Here is a 26,999-nt window from a genome sequence, read left to right on the forward strand (position 1 = left end):
ATGAATGAACACATGTGGAGTTATGTACTTAACAAAAAAAGGTGAAATAACTGAAAACATGTTTTATATTCTAGTTTCTTCAAAATAGCCACCCTTTGCTCTGATTACTGCTTTGCACACTCTTGGCATTCTCTCGATGAGCTTCAAGAGGTAGTCACCTGAAATGGTTTCCACTTCACAGGTGTGCCTTATCAGGGTTAATTAGTGGAATTTCTTGCTTTATCAATGGGGTTGGGACCATCAGTTGTGTTGTGCAAAAGTCAGGTTAATACACAGCCGACAGCCCTATTGGACAACTGTTAAAATTCATATTATGGCAAGAACCAATCAGCTAACTAAAGATAAACGAGTGGCCATCATTACTTTAAGAAATGAAGGTCAGTCAGTCCGGAAAATTGCAAAAACTTTAAATGTGTCCCCAAGTGGAGTCGCAAAAACCATCAAGCGCTACAACGAAACTGGCACACATGAGGACCGACCCAGGAAAGGAAGACCAAGAGTCACCTCTGCTTCTGAGGATAAGTTCATCCGAGTCACCAGCCTCAGAAATCGCAAGTTAACAGCAGCTCAGATCAGAGACCAGATGAATGCCACACAGAGTTCTAGCAGCAGACCCATCTCTAGAACAACTGTTAAGAGGAGACTGATCGAATCAGGCCTTCATGGTCAAATAGCTGCTAGGAAACCACTGCTAAGGAGAGGCAACAAGCAGAAGAGATTTGTTTGGGCCAAGAAACACAAGGAATGGACATTAGACCAGTGGAAATCTGTGCTTTGGTCTGATGAGTCCAAATTTGAGATCTTTGGTTCCAACCGCCGTGTCTTTGTGAGACGCAGAAAAGGTGAGCGGATGGATTCCACATGCCTGGTTCCCACTGTGAAGCATGGAGGAGGAGGTGTGATGGTGTGGGGGTGTTTTGCTGGTGACACTGTTGGGGATTTATTCAAAATTGAAGGCACACTGAACCAGCATGGCTACCACAGCATCCTGCAGCGACATGCCATCCCATCCGGTTTGCGTTTAGTTGGACGATCATTTATTTTTCAACAGGACAGTGACCCCAAACACACCTCCAGGCTGTGTAAGGGCTATTTGACCAAGAAGGAGAGTGATGGAGTGCTGCGGCAGATGACCTGGCCTCCACAGTCACCGGACCTGAACCCAATCCAGATGGTTTGGGGTGAGCTGGACCGCAGAGTGAAGGCAAAGGGGCCACCAAGTGCTAAACACCTCTGGGAACTCCTTCAAGACTGTTGGAAAACCATTTCAGGTGACTACCTCTTGAAGCTCATCGAGAGAATGCCAAGAGTGTGCAAAGCAGTAATCAGAGCAAAGGGTGGCTATTTTGAAGAAACTAGAATATAAAACGTTTTCAGTTATTTCACCTTTTTTTGTTAAGTACATAACTCCACATGTGTTCATTCATAGTTTTGATGCCTTCAGTGAGAATCTACAATGTAAATAGTCACGAAAATAAAGAAAACGCATTGAATGAGAAGGTGTGTCCAAACTTTTGGCCTGTACTGTATATATATATATATATATATATATATATATATGTATATGTATACATATATATATATATATATATCTATATATATCTATATCTATATATATATATATATATATCAAAAACTATTGCATAAACTCTTGCACGTTTTGACCCTGATGTATCCTACCTATGGATAAATCTACAGAATGCAATAACTTTTACGCATTTTTTTTTTCTACCAGAGTACAAGTACTGGCATTTCTTCTGTCAGTGGACTAAGCTGGATAAGTCGACTGCGTGGAAGACGATGTATGTCGTTTTCAAATTTATTTTTTCCCCATTTACATATATCAACATACAATTATACAAAACAAACAATTTGTTATTTGTCTTTCAGATATCTACCGCGTGTCAGAAGCTGCTAACTCAAGCAGTACTGGTGCATCAGAGTCATTCATCAATATCTGAATCAACGCAAACTGTACACATAAAATTAATTTCATTACTGAATCAAAAGATCTACCTTTTATTGTACAATTTCTCAGTACATAACCAGAAACTTAAAAGCATTAACTTCACTAGGGTGATACTGTTAAAGCTGGTGCAATAAGACTGGTCAGAATAAAATAGTGTGGCCCCAAAGAGCATTAGAAGATGTTTGGATAGTGATGTTATTTCTGTGATGGGAAGCTCTAGCAGGTATGACTTATCCGAAATGTAAAGTTCAGTGACACAATGTGGTGAATAAAACTGTGAAATGGTATTTGAAACAGTTGCGTCATGCTGCTTATTTTAATGTGTGAAGTCTAGTGCACCTGTTAACAAGTGACATGCACAAAGCCAGAGGGAGGAACAGTTAAAAAGCAATGCATAGTTAATCCCGAATCACTCTGAATCAATGAGTCATAAATTGATGTGTGATGATAATTTGATATTTTCACGTACTCTCAAGTAGGGAACCTCATCAACTATTTTCTAGGTTTCTCATGATTAGAATCAGAATCAGAATCGGTTTTATTGCCAAGTAGGTTTTCACATACAAGGAATTTGGTTTGGTGTATTGGTGCATAACAAAGAATATAAAATATATAAAAACATAGAGAATTTATAAGCATAAGTATAAAAGGGAAATACTATAAATAATTGGAGGAGGTGAGGATGGACTCAATGATGGCAGTGAAGAAGTGCACCATCATTGTCTTTGGCAGGTTGAACTTCTTCAGCTGTTGCAGGAAGCACGTCCTTTGATGTGCTTTCTTTGTAAGGGGCCTGTAGTTCAGTTCCCACTTGAGTTCCTGGGTGATGGTGGTCCCCAGGAAGCAGAATGACTCCACAGTGTCAACTGGGGAATCAAACATGGTGATGGGGGTGGGTGGGGCTGGGTTCTTCCTGAAGTCTACAACCATCTCCACTGTCTTAAGAGCATTGAGCTCCAGGTTGTTCAGCCTGCACCAGGTCACCAGCTGGTCAATCTTCCACCTGTGGGCAGATTTATCCCCGTCACAGATTAGTCCAAAGAGGGTGGTGTCGTCCGCGAGCTTCAGGAGCTTGATGGACTGATGACTGGAGGTGCAGCTGTCGGTGTACAGGGAGAAGAGCAGAGGAGAAAGAACACAGCCTTGGGGGGATCCGATGTTGTTAGTGCGGGTGTCAGAAACATGTTTCCCCAGCTTCACGTGCTGTCTCCTGTCAGACAGGAAGTCAGTGATCCACCTGCAGGTGGAGTCAGGCACACACCTGTTGTAGAAGGTTACTTGTTTTGATGAAACTGAACTTCTAACCTAATGATGTGTGTCGCTCATTTAACCCCTCCTGTGACAGCAGTGAGAGACACCAAGGTCACGAGCCAGGGAGGACAACAAGTGTCCTTGTTAGTCTCAAGAGATGTTGTGTTTTAGGAATGTCAAGGTGCCACATATTTTGACTTTTGATGTGCATGTGTTATGGGAACTATAAAGATAGCAGGGCGAGAGGACTTGCTAGGCACTCACGGACTGACTGACTGACTGACTGACTGTTCATGCGGTTGTATGTTTGAGTGTCTCCATTCATATATGCTTATTAAAACTCAAGAAAGACAGCCGACGTGTGAAGACTTTTTCTTTGAACTGTTCATTAAATAGTAGTTTTGCCACTACAAAATTGGCGACCACGAAGGGACCTCATCTGTGAGTGGATTCTGGAATTCTGGACTGAAGGTGTGAAGACTGTGCGCACAGCAAGAGCTGAGGCTCTTACCACCTCAAACTCCCCCACAAAGGAAGGTTGAGAAGAGGGCCTGATGTCTGGAAAACCGGGATTCCCTTCACCGTTGGGGTCCAGCAAACTTGGTGGCTGTCAACACCTCGCTGTCTTTTCTGGTGAGTTTTGAGGACTGCGCAGGACAAGTCTTTTCCACCTATTGAAATCGGTCGGCAGACGTGCCAGGCACTGTTTCTGGGAAACTGAGTGCCGGAAAAGTGGTAAGCTCGATTTAGGTCAGGGACCTAAAGTAACGTAGGTTAGGAACCTAACATAACCGAACATTATTTCAGCCATTAAAGGCAGAAGAAAAGGTGGTGAGAAGGAGAAGTAGAGACACTTGGTATCAAAGTGGAACAGACAGAGTGAGTGAAGCGTGTTTTTCTTTATTTCCTTTGTGTAAGTCATGCGCAATTTAGGGTAAAGGTAGAAACATTTTTTTTCCCTTTAAAGTGATAAGTTTGCACATTTTTTGTGACTGATTTTTGCTTCCACAAAGTTGACTTACTTCTAATATTACTAAGAAAACAGAGTTTGATTACAATGGGATCTGGACAGAGCACAACCTCAAAGGGGAAAATTGAGCCTGATTATGGCGCTCCCAACGTGCGATTTATGGAGATTAATTATGGAAAGGAGAGTGTGGCTCAATTAGATCTGTGGGTCAATAAGTGCTGTTTCCCGACAACAGGCAGCCTAAGCGTAAAAACAGCTCGAGGATTTAGAGGTGAGACTTAGAAAGAAAGGGTGTAGAAGAGAAGTTTGGAGGTAAAGTCAAGTTCCAGGCAGATTGGTCAGCTTTTAATAGTTGGATGAGGGAAGCCAAGCATAGGCAGGGCCCCAAAGGTTTCTGGGCGCAGTGTTCGAAGCTGGATTCGGACCTTGACTCGGCTCCACCTGTACGGCCTCCACCGTATGTTGAACACCACGAACCAGAGGGAGCAGCTGGCCTCTCTGAATCAGTGATGCTTATAGAGACAGAGACATTCAGCTGATGACAAGATTGAAAACAGAGTTCCTTGTTCATTTGGACTGGGGAAAAGTGGTGGCGGTTAAGCAGGATGCAGATGAGACTGTCTCTGCTTGTCTATACCGCCTGAGACAAGCAGTGATGCAGTATGGTGAACTAACTGAACTTGAGGAAAATCAAAAGAAGGGGAAAAAGACAATGACCGTTGTCTCAAGTGCGGCAGAAAGAGACACTGGGCAAGAAATTGCCGTAAAGGGGGAAACAACAAGAAAAAAGATGGGGCAGATGAGTCAGATTGACTATGTGGTGAGAGCACGAGGACGGACAAATCTGGTGACGACACTGACCTGGAAAACCAACCAATGCTTCAGACACGTGAGAACACTGACACTAACACAAATACAGAAACACACAACACGCACATCATGACTGATACAGAGTATGAGCTTGTTTCTGACAAGCTCGATTCTGCACCTTGAATCTAAACAGAGAGAGAGTGAGCATAGCAATATGCTGGCTGATTTGGCATACAAAAAGGAGGCCTCAATACACACTGTCAGTTAAAGGTGTGGAACTCTCTTTCTTGGTGGATTCCGGGGCCACAGAATCAGTCGTAAGACGTTGTGGTTTTCATCTGAAGGCTAAACCTAAACTGAGTGGGAGATATCAGAAAACAGTTGGGGTTGCAGGAATAGCGATTATTGAAAAATACACTGCTCCACTGAATTGTTTTGATCCTGACACTCATTTTTGTATTCTGACAAATGCCCTATCAATCTGATGGGACGAGATCTCATGTGTGTGTTGGGAATTGTTTTGATTTGTACACCTGACACCATTCAGCTCAGGAGGAGAGTGAATGAAATGAAGGAAAGTTCTGGGGTTTTTTTTCAACACACTGAGGGACTGTTTGTGTGTGATCGAGTTGAAGATGGATCTCCCTCCCTCTGTTTTGCTGCAGCTCTCACACACACACACACACACACACACACACACACATGCTGACGTCACATGTCTGCACTGCACAGCACATGATTCCTATTTCTCACACTGACCGTGATTATGAGGACATCTGATGTAATACAGGACAGGAAAAGGATAGGTTACAGCTAGATTGGTTGTATTGGAATGACATTAATTGTGCTGTCTCTGTGAAACTTCCTGATCAATCAATCAATCAATCAATTTTATTTATAAAGCCCAATATCACAAATCACAGTTTCCCTCACAGGGCTTTACAGCATACGACATCCCTCTGTCCTTATGACCCTCACAGCGGATAAGGAAAAACTCCCCCCAAAAAAACCCTTTAACGGGGAAAAAAACGGTAGAAACCTCAGGAAGAGCAACTGAGGGGGGATCCCTCTTCAAGGACGGACAGACGTGCAATAGATGTCGTACAGAACAGATCAGACACTTGGTTTCACATTTAGGCCACATTTTCACGTGCTGACGTATTGCGGTAAGCGAGTTGTGTCATTTCCGCTGTTTCTGTGACAGCGTCTCTGTACTGCTCTGGTGAATTCCACTTGCCTGCTTTCTCACCTCAGTTGCTTTAACGCTGCTTTTACGTCTACTTCAAGTCATAACCCACACTGGTTCTGTTTAAGCACCTATAGCTCTCCTCCTTTCTACGATTTTCTCGCTAATCTCTTAGCTGTTGTTTGCACGCTCTTAGCCTTGTTAGCTACATTAGCTTTTAGCCATGGCTTCTCCCTCTCCTGCTCTTTCTTGCCCGGTGTGTCAAATGTTCAGTTATGCCTCTGCCTCCTTTAGCGACAGTGGTAATTGTAACAAGTGTAGCTTATTTGCTGCGTTGGAGGCGAGGCTTAGTGAATTAGAAGCGCGGCTCCGCACCATGGAAAACCATTCAGCAGCTGCTGTAGTTAGCCAGTCCCCTGTAGCCGGTGCGGAGCCACATAGCATAGCCTTAGCCTCTGCTAACTGTCCTCCGGTAACTCCCGTTCAGCCGGGAGGTTGGGTCACGTCCGCCAGAAGCACAGCTCAAGCCGAAGCCCACGGCTCACCACCAGCCCGTTCACGTTTCCAACGCTTTTCCCCACTCAGCGACACACCCGCTGAGGATAAAACTCTGGTTATTGGCAGCTCTATTCTGAGAAAGCGTGAAGTTAGCAACACCAGCGGCCATAGTCAAATGTATCCCTGGGGCCAGAGCGGGCGACATTGAATCAAATTTAAAGCTGCTGGCTAAAGCTAAAGCGTAGATTCAGTAAGATTGTTATTCACGTCGGCGGCAATGACACCCGTTACGCCAATCGGAGGTCACTAAAATTAATATTGCTTCGTGTGTGAATACGCAAAAAGCGATGTCGGACTCCGTAGTTTTCTCTGGACCCCTCCCAAATCTGACCAGTGATGACATGTTTAGCCGCATGTCATCATTTAACCGCTGGCTGTCCAGGTGGTGTCCAGCAAATGATGTGGGTTTTGTTAATAATTGGCAAACTTTCTGGTGAATACCTTGTCTTATTAGGTGAGACGGCATTCATCCCACTTTGGATGGAGCTGCTCTCATTTCTAGGAACCTGGCAAACTTTATTAGTAATTTAAATCCCTGACAACCCAGAGTTGAGACCAGGACTCGGAGACGCAGTCCTAAATGCCTCTCTGAGCTTCTAGTTCAGTTACCCAGCCATAGTTTTAATAGTTTTATACAAACGGTGTCTGTCCCCCGACCACCTAAATTATCTAAATCTAAAATTAAACAAAGAGGAGTTGTGCATAACAACCTCATAAAAATTAAAACCTCTTCTGTGACAGAAAGACAAAACAGGAGAATTAAATGCGGACTGTTGAATATCAGGTCTCTATCGTCTAAAGCAGTGTTAGTAAACGAATTAATATCAGATAATCATATTGATTTACTCAGTCTCACTGAAACCTGGCTGTGTCAAGATGAATATGTCAGTCTAAATGAGTCCACTCCTCCCAGTCATAATAATACCCACATTCCTCGAGGCAGCGGCCGAGGAGAGTTGCAGCCATTTTAACTCTAGCCTGTTAATCAGTCCTAAACCTAAACTAGATTATAATTCATTTGAAAGCCTCGTTCTTAGTCTTTTACATCCGACCTGGAAAACCAGCCACTTTTATTTGTTACAGTGTACCGTGCTCCTGGCCCGTATTCTGAATTTTTATCTGAATACTCAGATTTTTTATACAGTTTAGTTCTTAAATCAGATAAAGTTATAATTGTAGGCGATTTTAACATTCATGTCGGCGTTGATAATGACTCCTGGCTACAGCGTTTATCTCATTATTAGACTCCCTTGGCTTCAGTCAGTGTGTACATGAACCCACTCATTGTTTTAACCATACCCTCGATCTAGTTCTGAGGTATGGAATTGAAATTGATAACCTAAAGTCTTTCCACAGAATCCTCGCTATCTGATCATTATCTGATTACTTTTGATTTCTTTTACTCGATTACACGCCACTCAGCAACAGTTACTATACTAGATGTTTATCAGATAGTGCTGTCATAAAACTTAAGGAAAAGATTACTTTGTCGTTAAATTCAATACCAATACCTTCAGTAACAGAGGTTTCCCGTGCCGACTTTAACCTCTCCCGAATTGATCATTTTGTTGATAGCACCGTAGGCTCGCTACGAACAACGCTCAACTCTGTAGCTCCTCTTAAAAAGAAGTTAAAAAAGCAAAGAAAGTTCGCTCCTTGGTATAACTGTCAAACCCATAAGTTAAAACAAATATCGCGAAAATTTGAAAGGAATTGGCGATTAACCAAACTGGAAGAATCTCGTTTAATCTGGACAGACAGTCTCAAAACGTCTCAGAGGGCCCTCCGCAATGCCAGAGCAAACTATTACTCAGCTCTAATAGAAGACAATAAGAACAACCCCAGGTTTCTTTTCAGCACTGTAGCCAGGCTGACTGAGAGTCAAAGCTCAATTGAGCCTTGTATTCCCTTAGCCCTTAGCAGTAATGATTTTATGAGCATTTTTAATGACAAAATTCTAACTATTAGAGGCAAAATTCATGACCTCCTGCCCTCAGATAGTACCTATCTAACCTCAAACACAGCTGTAAAACCTAATATATATTTAGATTGCTTCTCCCCAATTTCTCTTCAAGAATTGACTGCAGTAATTTCTTCATCCAAATCATCAACGTGTCTCTTAGACCCCATCCCAACTAGGCTACTTAAGGAGGTCTTTCCTTTAGTTAACACTCATATATTAGATATGATCAATATATCCTTATTAACAGGCTATGTACCACAGTCTTTTAAGATAGCTGTAATTAAACCTCTACTAAAAAAGCCCACCCTGGATCCAGAGGTGTTAGCCAATTATAGACCAATATCTAATCTTCCCTTTATGTCAAAGATCCTTGAGAAAGTAGTCGCAGACCAGCTGTGTGATTTTCTCCAGGATAATAATTTATTTGAGGAATTTCAGTCAGGATTTAGAGTGCATCATAGCACTGAGACAGCTCTAGTTAAAATTACAAATGACCTTCTGATTGCTTCAGACAAAGGACTCGTCTCTGTACTTGTTTTATTAGATCTTAGTGCGGCGTTTGACACAATTGACCATCAAATTCTACTGCAGAGACTGGATCACTTAATTGGCTTAAAAGGTTCAGCACTAAGCTGGTTTAAAGCTTATTTATCTGATCGTTTTCAATTTGTTGACGTTCGCAATGAACCATCCTTACGTACTAAAGTTTGTTTTGGAGTTCCGCAAGGTTCTGTGCTCGGACCAATCCTGTTTACTCTATATATGCTTCCTTTAGGTAACATCATTAGAAATCACTCTATAAATTTCCATTGTTTTGCGAATGATACTCAGTTGTATTTATCGATGAAGCCAGAAGAAAGCAATCAATTAACTAAACTCCATAATTGCCTTAAAGACATAAAAACTTGGATGAGCACCAATTTCCTGATGTTAAATTCAGACAAAACTGAAGTTATTGTTCTTGGCCCCAAACAACTCAGAGACTCTTTATCTGATGACATAGTTTCTCTAGATGGCATTGCTCTGGCCCCTGCCACTACCGTAAGATACCTGGGAGTAATATTTGATCAAGATTTGTCTTTTAATTCTCATTTTAAGCAAACCTCTCGGACTGCATTTTTTCATCTGCGTATTATTGCAAAAATTAGGGCTATCCTGACCCGAAAAGATGCAGAAAAATTGGTCCACGCTTTTGTTACCTCAAGGCTGGATTACTGTAACTCTCTATTATCAGGTAGCTCTAGTAAGTCCTTAAAAACTCTCCAGCTAATTCAGAATGCAGCAGCACGTGTACTAACAGGAACTAAGAAAGCGATCATATCTCTCCTGTTTTAGCTTCTCTGCACTGGCTCCCTGTAAAATCCAGAATTGAATTTAAAATCCTACTGTTAACTTATAAAGCTCTAAATGGTCAAGCTCCGTCATATCTTAGAGAGCTCATAGTGCCTTATTATCCCACCAGAACACTGCGCTCTGAGAATGCAGGGTTACTTGTGGTCCCTAAAGTCTCCAAAAGTAGATCAGGAGCCAGAGCCTTTAGCTGTCAGGCTCCTCTCCTGTGGAATCATCTTCCTGTTACGGTCCGGGAGGCAGACACCGTCTCCACATTTAAGACTAGACTTAAGACTTTCCTCTTTGATAAAGCTTATAGTTAGGGCTGGCTCAGGCTTGCCCTGTACCAGCCCCTAGTTAGGCTGACTTAGGCCTAGTCTGCCGGAGGACCCCCCTATAATACACCGGGCACCTTCTCTCCTTCTCTCTCTCTCTCTCTCTCTCTCTCTCTCTCGTATCCTATTACTGCATCGAGCTAACCCGGCCATTCTGGATGTCACTAACTCGGCTTCTTCTCCGGAGCCTTTGTGCTCCACTGTCTCTCAGATTAACTCATATCACAGCGGTGCCTGGACAGCATGACGTGTGTGGTTGTGCTGCTGCCGTGGTCCCGCCAGATGCCTCCTGCTGCTGCTGCCATCATTCGTCATTAGTCATACTTCTTCTGTTATTATACACATATGATTATTGTCACACATGTATACTGCCAGGTATTAATACATACTTTCAACATATTGTACCGCAGTAACCAGAACTATAACTATAATATTATTACTTTCATTAATGTTGTTGTAAGCTACTGTCATTACCTGCATCTCTCTCTCTCTCTCTCTCTCTCTCTCTGTGTCATATGGATTACTGTTAATTTATTATGCTGATCTGTTCTGTACGACATCTATTGCACGTCTATCCGTCCTTGAAGAGGGATCCCTCCTCAGTTGCTCTTCCTGAGGTTTCTACCGTTTTTTTTCCCCGTCAAAGGGGTTTTTTTTGGGGGAGTTTTTCCTTATCCGCTGTGAGGGTCTTAAGGACAGAGGGATGTCGTATGCTGTAAAGCCCTGTGAGGCAAATTGTGATTTGTGATACTGGGCTTTATAAATAAAATTGATTGATTGAATTGATTGATCAGCATAATAAATTAACAGTAATCCGCATGACACAATGAGACAGAAAGAGAGAGAGAGAGAGAGAGAGAGAGAGAGCGAGAGAGATGCAGGTAATGACAGTAGCTTACAACAACATTATTGAAAGTAATAATATTATAGTTATTGTTCTGGTTACTGTGGTACAATATGTTGAAAGTACGTATTAATATCTGACAGTATACATGTGTGACAATAATCATATGTGTATAATAACAGTAGAAGTATGACTAATGACTAATGATGGCAGCAGCAGGAGGCATCTGGCAGGACCACGGCAGCAGCACAACCACACACGTCATGCTGTTCAGGCACCGCTGCGATATGAGTTAATCTGAGAGACAGTGGAGCACAAAGGCTCCGGAGAAGAAGCCGAGTTAGTGACAACCAGAATGGCCGAGTCAACAAGATGCAGTAATAGAATACGAGAGAGAGAGAGAGAGAGAGAGAGAGAGAGAGAGAGAGAGAGAAGGAGAGAAGGTGCCCGGTGTATTATAGGGGGGTCCTCCGGCAGACTAGGCCTAAGTCAGCCTAACTAGGGGCTGGTACAGGGCAAGCCTGAGCCAGCCCTAACTATAAGCTTTATCAAAGAGGAAAGTCTTAAGTCTAGTCTTAAATGTGGAGACGGTGTCTGCCTCCCGGACCATAACAGGAAGATGATTCGACAGGAGAGGAGCCTGATAGCTGAAGGCTCTGGCTCCTGATCTACTTTTGGAGACTTTAGGGGCCACAAGTAACCCTGCATTCTCCAAGCGCAGAGTTCTGGTGGGATAATATGGCACTATGAGCTCTCTAAGATATGACGGAGCTTGACCATTTAGAGCTTTATAAGTTAACAGTAGGATTTTAAATTCAATTCTGGATTTTACAGGGAGCCAGTGCAGAGAAGCTAAAACAGGAGAAATATGATCTCGTTCCTTAGTTCCTGTTAGTACACGTGCTGCTGCATTCTGAATTAGCTGGAGAGTTTTTAAGGACTTACTAGAGCTACCTGATAATAGAGAGTTACAGTAATCCAGCCGAGAGGTACCAAAAGCGTGGACCAATTTTTCTGCATCTTTTCGGGTCAGGATAGGCCTAATTTTCGCAATATTACGCAGATGAAAAAATGCAGTCCGTGAGGTTTGTTTTAAATGAGAATTAAAAGACAAATCTTGATCACATATTACTCCGAGGTTTCTTACGGTAGTGCTAGAGGCCAGAGCAATGCCATCTAGAGAAACCATGTCATCAGATAAAGAGTCTCTGAGTTTTTTGGGGCCAAGAACAATAACTTCAGTTTTGTCTGAATTTAACATCAGGAAATTGGTGCTCATCTAAGTTTTTATGTCTTTAAGGCAGTTATGTAGTTTAGTTAACTGATTACTTTCTTCTGGCTTCATCGATAAATACAGCTGTGTATCATCCGCATAACAATGGAAATTTATAGAATGATTTCTAATGATGTTACCTAAAGGAAGCATATATAGAGTAAATAGGATTGGTCCGAGCACAGAACCTTGCGGACCTCCAAAACAAACTTTGGTATGTAAGGATGATTCATTATGAACGTCAACAAACTGAAAACGATCAGATAAATAAGATTTAAATGAGCTTAATGCAGAACCTTTTAGGCCAATTAAGTGATCCAGTCTCTGTAGTAGAATTTGATGGTCAATTGTGTCAAACGCCGCACTAAGATCTAATAAAACAAGTACAGAGACGAGTCCTTTGTCTGAAGCAATCAGAAGGTCATTTGTAATTTTAACTAGTGCTGTCTCAGTGCTATGATGCACTCTGAATCCTGACTGAAATTCCTCACATAAATTATTATCATGGAGAAAATCACACAGCTGGTCTGCAACTACTTTCTCAAGGATCTTTGACATAAAGGGAAGATTAGATATTGGTCTATAGTTGGCTAACACCTCTGGATCCAGGGTGGGCTTTTTTAGGAGATGTTTAATTACAACTACCTTAAAAGACTGTGGTGCATAGCCTGTTAATAAGGATAGATTGATCATATCTAATATATGAGTGTTAACTAAAGGAAAGGCCTCCTCAAGTAGCCTAGTTGGGATGGGGTCTAAGAGACACATTGATGATTTAGATGAAGAAATCACTGCGGTCAATTCTTGAAGAGAAATTGGGGAGAAGCAATCTAAATATATATTAGGTTTTAGGTTTAGGTTTAAGTTTTTGAGGTTAGACAGGAACTATCTGAGGACAGGAGGTCATGAATTTTGCCTCTAATAGTTAGAATTTTGTCATTAAAAAAGCTCATAAAATCATTACTGCTAAGGGCTAAAGGAATACAAGGCTCAGTAGAGCTTTGACTCTCAGTCAGCCTGGCTACAGTGCTGAAAAGAAACTTGGGGTTGTTCTTATTGTCTTCTATTAATGCTGAGTAATAGTTTGCTCTGGCATTGTGGAGGCCCCTCTTATAAGTTTTGAGATTGTCTGTCTAGATTAAAGGAGATTCTTCCAGTTTGGTTAATCGCCAATTCCTTTCAAATTTTCGCGATATTTGTTTTAACTTACAGGTTTGAGAGTTATACCAAGGAGCGAACTTTCTTTGCTTTTTTAACTTCTTTTTAAGAGGAGCTACAGAGTCAAGTGTTGTTCGCAGCAAGCCTTGGTATTGAATTTAACGACAGAGTAATCTTTTCCTTAAATTTTGCGACAGCACTATCTGATAAACATCTAGTATAGTAACTGTTGCTGAGTGGTGTGTAATCGAGTAAAAAGAAATCAAAAGTAATCAGATCATGATCCGATAGCGAGGGATTCTGTGGAAAGACTGTTAGGTTAACAATTTCAATTCCATACATCAGAACTAGATCAAGGGTATGGTTAAAACAATGAGTGGGTTCATGTACACCCTGACTGAAGCCAGTGAAGTCTAATAATGAGATAAACACGGTAGCCAGGGAGTCATTATCAACGTCGACATGAATGTTAAAATCGCCTACAATAATAACTTTATCTGATTTAAGAACTAAACTGGATAAAAACTCTGAGAATTCAGATACAAATTCAGAATACGGGCCAGGAGCACGATACACTATAACAAATAAAAGTGGCTGCGAGGTTTTCCAGGTCGGATGTAAAAGACTAAGAACGAGGCTTTCAAATGAATTATAATCTAGTTTAGGTTTAGGGCTGATTAACAGAGTAGAGTTAAAAATGGCTGCAACTCCTCCTCCTCGGCTGCTGCCTCGAGGAATGTGGATATTATTATGACTGGGAGGAGTGGACTCATTAAGACTAACATATTCATCTTGACACAGCCAGGTTTCTGTGAGACTGAATAAATCAATATGATTATCTGATATTAATTTGTTTACTAACACTGCTTTAGACGATAGAGACCTGATATTTAACAGTCCACATTTAATTCTCCTGTTTTGTCTTTCTGTCATAGAAGAGGTATTAATTTTTATGAGGTTGTTATGCACAACTCCTCTTTGTTTAATTTTAGATTTAAATAATTTAGGTGGTCGGGGGACAGACACCGTTTGTATAAAACTATTAAAACTATGGCTGGGTAACTGAACTAGAAGCTCAGAGAGGCGTATAGGACTGTGACTCTGAGTCCTGATGTCAACTCTGGGTTGTCAGGGATTTAAATTACTAATAAAGTTTGCCAGGTTCCTAGAAATGAGAGCAGCTCCATCCAAAGTGGGATGAATGCCGTCTCTCCTAATAAGACCAGGTTTTCCCCAGAAAGTTTTATTAATGATGACATGTGGCTAAACATGTCATCAGTGGTCAGATTTGGGAGGGGTCCAGAGAAAACTACGGAGTCCGACATCGTTTTTGCATATTCACACACCGAGGCAATATTAATTTTAGTGACCTCCAATTGGCGTGACGGGGTGTCATTGCCTTTGACGTGAATAACAATCTTACTGAATCAACTCATGCAATCTCGATTGCATGAGTTGATTTTGTCACAAAACTCTGATTCACACGTCTCACTGGTAAATCCCAACTGCGCAGACCTGGGTCTGTGGGTGCGGAAGTTCAACGCCACTCCATGCTGGACGGCTACAACTGATCCTCATACTGATTTTAATGAGGAAATGTGGGTGTACTGGAAGAAACTAAATTGTGCCATTGAGACTTCCCGTTCAGTCGTGTTTGCAGACAAGACTGGGTTTTGATACTGACATGTGCATGGTTAAATCCGTTGCAGACATTCCAGAGCTACAGCAGGTTCCCGCTTACCTCTGGGCCAAAAGTAAACATGATGTGCCCTGTGAGGCAAATTGTAATTTGTGATATTGGGCTTTACAAATGAAACTCTTTGATTAATTGATGTTGGTCTGTTAAAAAACTGCGAGCCTGTGATAATAACACCTAAACCAGACAACAGACCCTGTCATAATCAATATCCTCTCTGTTGAAAGCAGCCGTGATTGTTCCATGTGCAAGCTCTCCTGTGAGGACGCTCATATTTCCTGTGCATAAAATACGACACGATGGCGAACCTGCAGAGTGGAGATTTGTGCAAAGGCCTGCAAGCTGTGAATGCTGCTGTGCAGGCCAGGGCACCTACGGTCCCAAATCCAAATACAATTATGTACCAAGATCCAGCTGATAGCAAATGGTTTTCAGTTGTTAAACTGTCAAATGTTTTCTTGTCACTGTTCCAGTACACCACGAGAATCAGTTGTGGTTTGCATTTTGATTTGAAATTCTGCTTTGAGAGATAGTTTGGAAACTTTTTTACTGCCTAAAGGAAGTGCTTTGTTGCAGTATGTTGATGACATTTTGGTTGCGAGTGAAACCAGAGAGGGCTGTGTTAAAGATACCATCGCCTTGCTGACTCATTTGGCTGAACAGGGCCATAAAGCCAGCCTGTCAAAGCTACAATTTGTTGCAAAAGAGGTCACATTCCTGGGTCACGTGATCTCTTCCTAATTATGCTGAAACTGAAGCACCAATAGCAGCAATTGCTCATGGGAAAGGCCTTGGACTGTCTGACTGTACACGACCATTTACCCAGACTGTTGATGAAAAGGGTGAGTACATGACTTCTGTACTGTTACAAGAACACGGGGGGAAACAACGACCTGTAGCTTGTTTTTTCATCTAAACTTGATAGTGTTGCTGCAGTTGACACATATGATTGTGTGTTTGTGATAACTTCTGCTTGCTCTCACAGGCCAGATTTGTGAGACACACTGATTGCCAACGCTGATTTTAATTTTTTTGTAGATGGATCAGCTTCAAGAGAGAGATATGCTTGGGGTGTGGTTCATGATTTTGGACAAATTTGGAAGGATAGGGATTTCTTAACTTCAACGGGGAAAACTATTGCTCATCATGTGCTGCCATTGTCTTTAGCCTTGCATGCTACCTCACTAACACCTGCTTCTACTCCTACAGTTGTGGCTACGGCTGAGATAACAGACCTGCAGATAAGGGCCTTTCCGGCAGAGAAGGCCATTTGGAAAAAAGCAGAATGTACTGTGGTTGATAAAGTGTGGACAGGCCCTGATGGCCTGCCCTGTCTCCCTCTACCTTTTTCATTTCTTTGCTAAATTGACACATGGTTTGGACCACGTGTCAAAGGGGGGAATGGTTGATGAGATACAGAGATACTGGTTTACAAGAGAGTTTTCCAGTTATGCCATAGAATTTTGCACGGGGGTTATGCCACAGTGTTTTGCAAAAGATGTGTGATCTGTGCTACTCTACTTTATAGTATACCTTTTATACTAATACTTTTGATCACTTGCAAATGAATATCATTGAACTAACAGTTAAACAAAAAAAAGTTTGTTTTGGTGATTGTGTGCATGTTTTCAAAATTGGTTGGAGCTTTTCCCACAGCTAAACAGGATGCAGCAGCAGTGGCGAAGGCTTTGATGGCTCTGATTCCCAGGTGCGGAATTCCAACTAAAATCAGCTTTTGTGAGTGCAGCTTTGAAAACTGTTGGTGAGTTGGTGAGTATTGATCTGAGACGCCATTGTGCATATCAACCGGCCTCTGGAGGGTCATGTGAGAGAGAAAATGCAACTTTAAAAACAAACTTGTGAAAGTGTGTGAGGAGACTAAGATGTCATGAACAAAAGCTCTTCCTATTGTGTTGATGCACATAAGGGCTAGAAGGAGGAGCAGAAATGGATTCAGTCCATTTGAAATCTTATTTGGCAGACCTCTCAATACCAGGATTGGGCCCGTTAAAAGGCAGTTGCCAGACACTGGTCATGGCAAGGATGAAATGTTATGATATTGTGCAACCTTGTCCTCTGTTTTGTCTGAAATCCACCAACAGGTGAAAGCCGCCCTGCCCAAACCAATGGAAGGGAAGCTGCATGATCTGATGCAGGCGACTACGTTGTAGTGAGAGATTGGAGACGAAAGGACTGGAAAGCTTGCAGGTGGAATGGTTTGTTCCAGATGCTTTTGGGGACGGAGATGGCTTACTGACATCCAGTGATGGGTATGGATCACTCAGACATCACGTCTGGGTGTGTGGCAAACGTGTTCATCAGGCACTTCAGCCTGGATGGTGTGGCAGGTACTACTTGGCTAAGTTGCTGCCAGCTGTGACTATTGTTCCTGATTTGACTCATTTTCACACAGACTACGATCACTACTAAACCACCGTGAGCTGTGGTAAGGGTGGCCCCTGTGGAGAAGGGTTTTGGGGGTCTCCTGCCAAGGTGGGGAACAGTAAACAATGCACACAAGATTGATGCTGTAGCTGTGGACTTGGACAATCTTACAAACAATGTGGCTACAGGATTTGGCTCACTCGCACCAGCAATACAGGGCCTCAGAAATGTGGCTCTGCAGAACAGGATGACTATGGATTTAGTCCTGGCCAGTCAAGGGGGGGTTTGTCACACTGTGGGTACTGATTGCGGTACACATGTGGTTGCTCATCTTAATGACCTGCTACATCTGAAAAAGAGCCATGACACTGAGTTCGGAGCAGGTATGGTATACCTGTGGTCCTGGTTTTCTTTGAGCGGATGGAAAACATCATTAATGCATCTGTTTGCCCCTGTTGTAGTGGTTCTGCTGGCGCTATGCATTGTTATGTGTTGTGTTGTTCCCTGTGTGAGATCTCTGATTACATCAATGGTATCATCTGCTGTAGGGTGCTACATGCAGATGGATCTGTGGACTCCTTACAATTCACCGGAGTCACTCGTTTAAGTTGATTCACATTTATGTGTTTTAGTTTAGAAATTTTTTGATCATTAAAGTTGATTCATTAGTAGTTTGATTAGCAATCACATTTTTACATTACACTGCTTTAACAGTGATTACACTTAGCATTAGTTTAGTAGACACCATATTTACACAATTTATTCTTTGGATTTTCACTTTCATTTTTTTAATTTCATTTTTATTTCTCATTTTATTCATCTTCATTTTCTTTTATATAAACATTCGCATGACAGTCAGTAAAGCAATGTGTTCCTTTTATTGCTTTTAGTATTGTGTATTCTCATTAAAGATGACATTTTTCATTTATGCTTATCTTGCTTTGACTTGACTTTTTCTTTAAACTGTTCATTAAATAGTAGTTTTGCCACCACAGGGTCGATGATGGCCTTGAGGTGTGACAGCACTAGATGCTCAAAGGACTTCATTACCACAGAGGTCAGGGCGGTCTGTGGTCATTAAGTCCTGTGGTCCTCTGCCTTTTGGGGACAGGAATGATGGTGGAGGTCTTGAAGCAGGCTGGCACATGGCATGTCTCCAGTGAGGTGTTGAAGATGTAGGTGAACACCGGAGGACAGACAGACAGTGCTTCCACGTGGACGGAGAGGCAGAGTCTGGTCTGGCTGCTTTGCGGGGGTTCTGCTTCTTAAAGAACCTGTTGACACACCTCTCCTGGATAGTGAGAGTGGTGGTGGGGGAGGAGGGCGCCATAGGTGCGGGCAGTTGAGGAGGGCGGCAGAGCTCTGCTGAGGTGGGGGAGGTGATGCTGGTGGGTTGGAGCTGGTGGTCGCGGGGGATGGTGTCTGGACTGTCCCATTGTCAAATCGACAGTATAACTCATTTAGATCGTTGGCTAGACGCAGGTCGTTGACAGAGTGTGAGGGTTTAGGTTTGTGGTTTGTTATCTGTCTGAGCCCCCTCCAGACAGAGTCATTGGCTGAGAACTGGTGTTGTAGTTTCTCAGCATACAGCTTCCCTCATTGCCTTGCTAAACCTGTACTTTGACTCTTTCAACCTCTCCTTGTCCCCACTCCTGAAAGCCGTTTCCAACTGTCTGAGTTTAGGACTAAACCAGGGTTTGTCATTGTTATACCTCACTGTAGTGTGTGATGGTATACAGCAGTCCTCACAGAAGCTGATGTATGATGTCACAGCCTCTGTGTAGTCATCAGACTATTGTTGGCGGTCCTAAAAAAAACATCCCAGTCAGTAGTGTCCAAACACGCCTGAAGATCCTCCACAGCATCACTGCTCCACTTTTTAGATGACCTCACAACAGGTTTGCAGAGCTTTAACTTCTGCCTGTATGATGGAATCAGATGGACGGTAGCGTGGTCAGAGTGGCCCCCAGTGTGGCGCGGGGGACAGCGTGATGGGCATTGTTGACAGATGTATAACAGTGATCCAGGATATTCTTCTATGTGGTCGGACATTTCATAACTGTTCGTATTTGGTTCATGTGTGAGGTTACCTTAGTTAAAGTCGCCAAGGACAATAACTAAGGAGTCTGAGTAAGTCAGCTCCACACACAGCATCTGGGTGGCAAGTCTGCGCTGTGCCTCCTGCACGTTGGCCTGAGGCGGGGTGTAAACACCGACCAGAATGAATGAAGCAAACTCACGGGGGGAGTAAAAAGGTTTGCAGTTGATTAGGCTGACCAAACGTCCTCTTTTGCCCGGACATGTCCACTTTTCACGTCCTGTCCGGGGCGTCCGGGGGGTGTTTATAAATTGATGATAATGTCCGGTTTTCCGTGTGTGTGTGTGTGTGTGTGTGTGTGTAATCGCTGAGAGGCTGCCTTATCGGCGGATCTCCAACACTCGCAACGAGGAAGCAGCAGGATCTTTGAGTAAACTGCGAGTATCATTTAAGTAGGCTATCTCGTGGCCGGGGCGAGTGTCCTCTTTTTTGGAAATCAAAATATGGTCACCCTACAGTTGATGAAGAAAGATTCCAGATCAGGAGAGCAGTGCTGCTGGATCACTGTCACGTCATTACACCAGCCACTGTCAGTGTAAAAACTACCTCTGCCTTTAGTCTGGTATTGATCCACATCCACTTTATCACCAGTGAAGAGGAAATGCAGCTAGAGCTGCACAGAGCAGTGAGTGACAACAACCCTGCCTACATACTGTCTGCAGCGGAAACAATGCAGAAACAGATCTGGGGTCTAGGTACATGTTCTTAGGGGTTACTAACAGTGCTAAAACTCCTTTACCTAAAGTTTGGTGGAAACATGGCTTTAGCTCACCGCTGATAGGCCTACTTGAATCCATTAAATGACATTTTGTTAAGTTGCTGAATTTAAGTTGAAGTTATGTAATAAATCAATCAATCAATCAATCAATCAATCAATTTTATTTATAAAGCCCAATATCATTCCTCTGTCCTTTGGACCCTCGCAGCGGATAAGGAAAAACTCCCCCAAAAAACCCTTTAATGGGGGAAAAAAAACGGTAGAAACCTCAGGAAGAGCAACTGAGGAGGGATCCCTCTTCCAGGATGGACAGACAGATCAACATGATAAATTAACAGTAATCCGTATGACACAATGAGACAGAAAGAGACAGAGAGAAAGACAGAGACAGAGAGAGATGCAGGACAGACAGTAATGACAGTAGTTTACAACAACATTAATGAAAGTAATAATATTATAATTAATAATAATATATTATTATCTGATAGTATACATGTGTGACAATAATCATATGTGTATAATAACACTAATGATAACAGCAGCAGCAGGAGGCCTCTGGCAGGACCATGGTAGCAGCACAACCACACACGTCACACTATCCAGACACCGCTGAAATATGAGTTAACCTGAGAGACTGTGGAGCACAAAGGCTCCGAAGAAGAAGACGAGTTAGTGACATCCAGAATGGCCGAGTTAGCAAGACGCGGTAGTAGGACATGAGAGAGAGAGAGAGAGAGAGAAGGATAGAAGGAGAGAAGGTGCCTGGTGTATTATAGGGGGATTCTCCAGCAGACTAGGCCTAAGTCAGCCTAACTAGGGGCTGGTACAAGGCAAGCCTGAGCCAGCCCTAACTATTGTAAGGAAAATGCTCAGCTTCAGCAACACTGAAATGAAGAGACTCGGAGAACCATGGAGAAAAGTTACAGCCAACAGGATCACTTGTGTGTCTGTGTGTATGTGTGTGTGTGTGTGTGTGTGTGTGTGTGTGTGTGTAGGGACACACTTGGGTCATATTCCCTGGGAATCCAATGTTCTCCTGATTTCCTTTGTTTGTTCCTAAAGCTGGACTTCGTGCACTAATATTTCCTGTCTAAGAACTGGCAAAAGCAACCATTCCTGTTGCCAAAATTGGCACATCTGTTCCCCTGGTCAGGTCACCCTGACCCAGAACGTTCTACTTCATTAGACCTCCCAAGGCTTAACTTACGCACAAATTACTCAAATTATCAGCAATTATAGCAATTATTTGTTTTATATATTCAGACAGTTCCATTTGCAGTTCTCAGCTAAAGCGATCAGTTACCATCAGCATGTATCATTTGCCATGTTACAGATTTTATCATGTCTACATAGTCCATACATAAATGTATGCAACACTGTGGGTTTCTCAGATCAAAATGGTTAATCATGCAACTTTAAGTCCCTCATGGAACCTCCAAAACCTTTCTCATCCTGTGCTTCTCCTCTCTTGAGACATAGACTATGCTGGCCATGACCTGCTTCTCTCGTATTAGTATAATGTCTTTTGGTGTAATCACAGGTTCCACGGACACCACTGGTGCCATTCCCCCTCTCCAAGTGGCTCCGAATCCCCCCTCCCTTCTACCAGTCCAGGGCCCACCTGTGGACAGGCTACTGCTCTGTGGCCAAACTCTCCACACTGCCAACATGCTCCAGGCGATGGATATGGCTGTGTGTATGGCTGCGTGTAGACATTGACAACTGGGGGTGGTTGCGGTGGCTGTGTTGGCTGTGCGGTGGGTGTGTTCATTAGCGTGTGGTTCATTTTTTCATCCATAATTGGCCCTTGGGTGTTAGCTTTGCCCTTGCTCTGCAGCTCGCCTAGTCGCAGCTGTGCTAGTTTTCTCTGGACTTCTCTATCCTGCTCCTTCATCCTCTGCTCATCTTTTCTGTGTCACTCCACTGCGTGGATCACATGGTCACAAAATTGTCTGTGTGGCATCGTTGCTAGTGCCACTACGTCTCTCAGTGTGCTCTGGACTGGGGGATCTCTGAACAGAGTCGTTAGCACCTGGCTCTGCTCAATGTTTTCCTCAGTCTCTTGTCTCCATCTTTTCAAATGATAGTTTATGTATGTCTCCGGATTATCAGTCTCTGTGAAGGGGTCACCCTGCAATGCTTTAGGGTCAACTCGTGTCGGGTACTCCCCCCTCAGAGCTGCACACAGTCTCCCATGATAGGCATCAAACTCAGTTCCATCAGCCATTGGACTTATCATCCACTCACACCCATTGTGCTTCAGCATGCTCTCCATTGCCGAGGCTCCGATAGTCTGAGCCCACACCGCCTTCACATCCCCCAGAGCCAAGAATTTGCCAATGGTACCTTCCTCAAAAACTCTGATCCACCTTGAGCCCCCGTCATGAATATCAGGGAGTCTGGAGACCAGGCCGGTCAGATCAAGGATCTGCCACGGGATATAATGTCCCTGGGTCCCCTTTTTTAAGATTGGAGCCATGTAATGTTAATTATTATATCTGTCTGTTTTTTTTAAGTAGTGAATATCTTCAAATGTTTCAATTCCAATTCTCTCTTTTCTTGACATTTCTTTGACTGGTCTTTAGGCTTGTAATCTCTTATTCCAGTTTCCATACTCTCACAAACCACCATATCAAACGTGCCTCCCTTCAGCCAAGGGTATTCTACTCCCTTGGTTCGTTTTTCCCATTTCTCTGAAATTTTCTGGATGTCTTTCAAAATGTCAGGGTTTTTGCTTCCCGCCAGAGCTATTGGTGTTGGGTGCATTGTTTCAGATTGTAGTTCAACTGTTTTATGTAAATTTGTGTTCTTATGTGTCACTGTGTGTCTTTCCCTATTTGCTCCCCTTTAAGTGTTTTGGTTTCTAGGAAAAAAAAGAAAAACTCTCAAACTTTTCACTTTTGCTGGCGCTCTCGAAAGGAGGGACTGGGAAGGGACTGTGCTGTACTGCACCTAAACTATTTTAGAACGGCCTGTGTCTGTGTCCCCAGGCTCCTCCCCCTTAGTTTACTGATCGATTACTGCCTCAGTCTGTTCTCAGCTGTCTATGGGACAACTTCTCTCCACACAAATCCAACTGTCTATACAACTACTTCCTCAAACACACTTTCTCCTTCTCTCTTCCAGCCTTGGACAAACAACACACTTACTTATTTCTTTCTCTCTTTTAACCTCTGCTCGGACACCACACACACCAATCTTCACCTCTCAACACAACGCAAATTCCAACTTTACTACTGTCTCAGGCACACTCTTTTCTGTCTTACTTCAACACAAACACATTCACACTCTGGACACAGCTTTCATACGCTTCTCTCAGATACTACACACCTGACGCTCCCCTCTTACAATTAAGGGTTAACATTTCACGCTCTTGGCGTTCAGCCCAGAGTCTTACACACACATGTACAGGCACACACACATACTGCAGTCCATACACTCAGTTTTCACTCTTATGCTTCAGATCTACACCACGCTTTTATATTTCACCTCACACATTCATGTATGAGCTCAACACACCATTCAAACAATTACACAGTATTACATATGACGTCCAAGTAGACAGTTTTCCACACACAAAAAAAATGCTTTGTCTTATCAAAAATTTGTATTTTTAGATTGTTCATTTTAGATTCTGTATTCTGCTGCAGCCTTTTTCTATTTGTTCAAGAAATTATAATTTTCCTGTTATTTTCTTAATAATACTGGTGTTGTCTGTATTTTATTATTTATTTTATTATTCCAGCTGGATTCTTTTATATTTTCTCTATTTATAGGCCTTTTTCTATATTCTATTGTCTATATCAGCTTATGATCTCTTCTCTTTAGACCATCTCCTGGTTCATAGGAGCTTAATTGCCTCTCTCGGCGCTCCTATCTCTTTCACCCTTTCTGAATTTAGAGTCATCAATTTGTGCCACTAATCGTTACTGCCGAACCTCGGCCACAGTTTTCACTCAAAACTGTCAAAGCAGGAATATCTATTTCTCCAATTGCCGGAAATAGTAAGAAGCCTCAGGTTTCACTCAAACCTGACAAAGTAGGGGTTGCTATTTCTCTGATTGCCGGAAATAGAAAGAAGCCTCAGGTTTCACTCAAACCTGACAAAGTCTGTGCAGTCTTTCTCTAGACTCGCCTCTGAAGTCTCTCTTCTCAGACTTCCGACACATGACTTGGCCCCCCTCAGGCTTGACCAATCGTCCGTTCCCCAGCTGCTCTTTTAATTTCTGGCTGTTTTGTTTTAGACACAATGCCAATCACTCGTAATCAAATTTTGCTTCACTCTTTTAAGATCAGTTTGTCACTGAGCAGCTGTTCTGTGCACAGAAGTTTAAAAACTGCTGGCTAAAGCTAAACGTAGATTCAGTAAGATTGTTATTCACGTCAGCGGCAATGACACCCGGTTACACCAATCGGAGGTCACTAAAATTAATACTGCCTCAGTGCGTGAATATGCAAAAACTATGTCGGACATAGTTTTCTCTGGACCCCTCCTAAATCTGACCACTGATGACATGTTTAGCCGCATGTCATCATTTAATTGCTGGCTGTCCAGGTGGTGTCCAGCAAACGATGTGGGTTTCATTAATAATTGGCAAACTTTCTGGGGAAAACCTGGTCTTATTAGGAGAGACGGCATTCATCCCACTTTGGAAGGAGCTGCTCTCATTTCTAGGAACCTGGCAAATTTTATTAGTAAGTCAAATCCCTGACAACCCAGAGTTGACATCAGGACTCAGAGTCACAGTCCTATACGCCTCTCTGAGCTTCTAGTGCAGTTACCCAGCCATAGTTTTCATAGTTTTATACAAACGGTGTCTGTCCCCCGACCACCTAAATTATTTAAATCTAAAATTAAACAAAGAGGAGTTGTGCATAACAACCTCATAAAAATTAAAACCTCTTCTGTGACAGAAAGACAAAACAGGAGAATTAAATGCGGACTGTAAAATATCAGGTCTCTATCGTCTAAAACAGTGTTAGTAAACGAATTAATAGTAGTACACACAAAGCAATCACAATCGGCTAAGGTAATACAGGAATATATGGATGATTTTGGGCTTGGCGATGGCTGGAGACTCAAATACCCATTGAAGAAGGAATATACTTTCTTCTCTCCTGTGCATCGCTCATTTTCAAGAATTGACTTTTTTCTCTTAAATAACTCCATCTCACAAAAAATTACCACAAAAATACACCCGATCATTATCAGCGACCATGCACCAATATCACTCAATCTGCAAATAGAAACCATGCATAAACAGTGCCCAACATGGCGCTTTAATATCTCTTTACTTTAAGACCCAGACTTTGACAAAATGGTGAGACGGGAGTGGGCAAACTTTCTTGAAGATAATGACTCTCCAAATTTATCTCCTTCTTTAATATGGGAAGCTGGGAAGGCAGTAATCAGAGGAAAAAATATATCATTCTCCTCCTACAAGAAGAAACAGGAACTGCAAGCAGAAAAAACATTGAGGAAAAAAATTAAACAACCAACACAGGAATATGCAAACAATCCAAGTGATCAAGTATGGAGCCAATTACAGAGTACAAAATTGCAACTGGACAATATTCTATCAAAGAAAACGGAATTTATCATACAGCAGCTAAGATATAATAACTTTGAACACAGTAACAAATCAGGAAAATTTTTGGCTAATCAGCTCCAACGCAATAAAGAAAAATCTCTGACCAACAATCCAGGGGCCGTCTAGCAATTACACACAATCTCCTCAGGAGATTAATCAGATTTTCTATACTTTCTACCATAACTTATATTCAACAGTAAATAATCCAAACCCAGAAGATATTCAGGCTTTTCTAAACCTAAATTTACCTCAATTATCCACTGAACACAGAAACATCTTAAACGTTCCCCTGACTATGAATGACCTAGAGAGCACATTATGTCTAAGGCACTCGCTTCTAGGCTCCAGGACCAGACGGCTTTCCTGCCGAATTTATAAAACATTTCTGGACAATATTAGCACCACTTTTCTTCAGGACAGTGACAGAGATCAAAAAGAACGGAGGTATAAGACCTCACATGAATACAGCAGCAATCAAATTATTACTAAAGCCAGACAAAGACCCCACACTTCCTTCTAGCTATCGTCCTCTATCACTAATCAATAGTGATATCAAAATTATCTCAAAGGCACTCGCTTCTAGGCTGGAGAAAATAATTGCATCAGTAATTCATAATGATCAAATGGGTTTCATTAATGGCAGACAATCAAGTAATGACGGCAGAAGAGTTCTTAATCTGATGAGTAAAGTACAACGCGGCAACACAAAAGCAATTATTTTGTCACTTGATGCAGAAAAAGCCTTCGACAAGGTCAACTGGTCCTTCCTATTTGCCACCCTGAGTGGATTTGGCTTTGGAGAGTCATTTATCCAGTGGGTATCAGCCTTATATAATTACCCTAAGGTCACAGTCACCACCAA

The 26,999-nt window shown here is 42.4% G+C and overlaps 1 protein-coding gene across 27 annotated transcripts in view; it reads left to right on the forward strand.

Moving 5' to 3' along the window:
* LOC125897346 (uncharacterized) overlaps positions 1-2,263 on the forward strand; it is a 177,269-nt gene extending 175,006 nt beyond the window's left edge. For all 27 annotated transcript variants that reach the window (XM_049590601.1, XM_049590602.1, XM_049590624.1 and 24 more), the window contains 2 exons: positions 1,736-1,802; positions 1,891-2,263. In XM_049590601.1, the coding sequence (XP_049446558.1) occupies positions 1,736-1,802; positions 1,891-1,961 (138 nt within the window). In that variant the 3' untranslated portion in view covers positions 1,962-2,263. The remainder of the gene's footprint in view (positions 1-1,735; positions 1,803-1,890) is intronic.
* The last annotated feature ends 24,736 nt before the right edge of the window (positions 2,264-26,999 follow it).

The sequence above is a fragment of the Epinephelus fuscoguttatus genome, linkage group LG11 (genome assembly GCF_011397635.1).
Source record: "Epinephelus fuscoguttatus linkage group LG11, E.fuscoguttatus.final_Chr_v1".
Classification (NCBI taxonomy): domain Eukaryota; kingdom Metazoa; phylum Chordata; class Actinopteri; order Perciformes; family Serranidae; genus Epinephelus; species Epinephelus fuscoguttatus.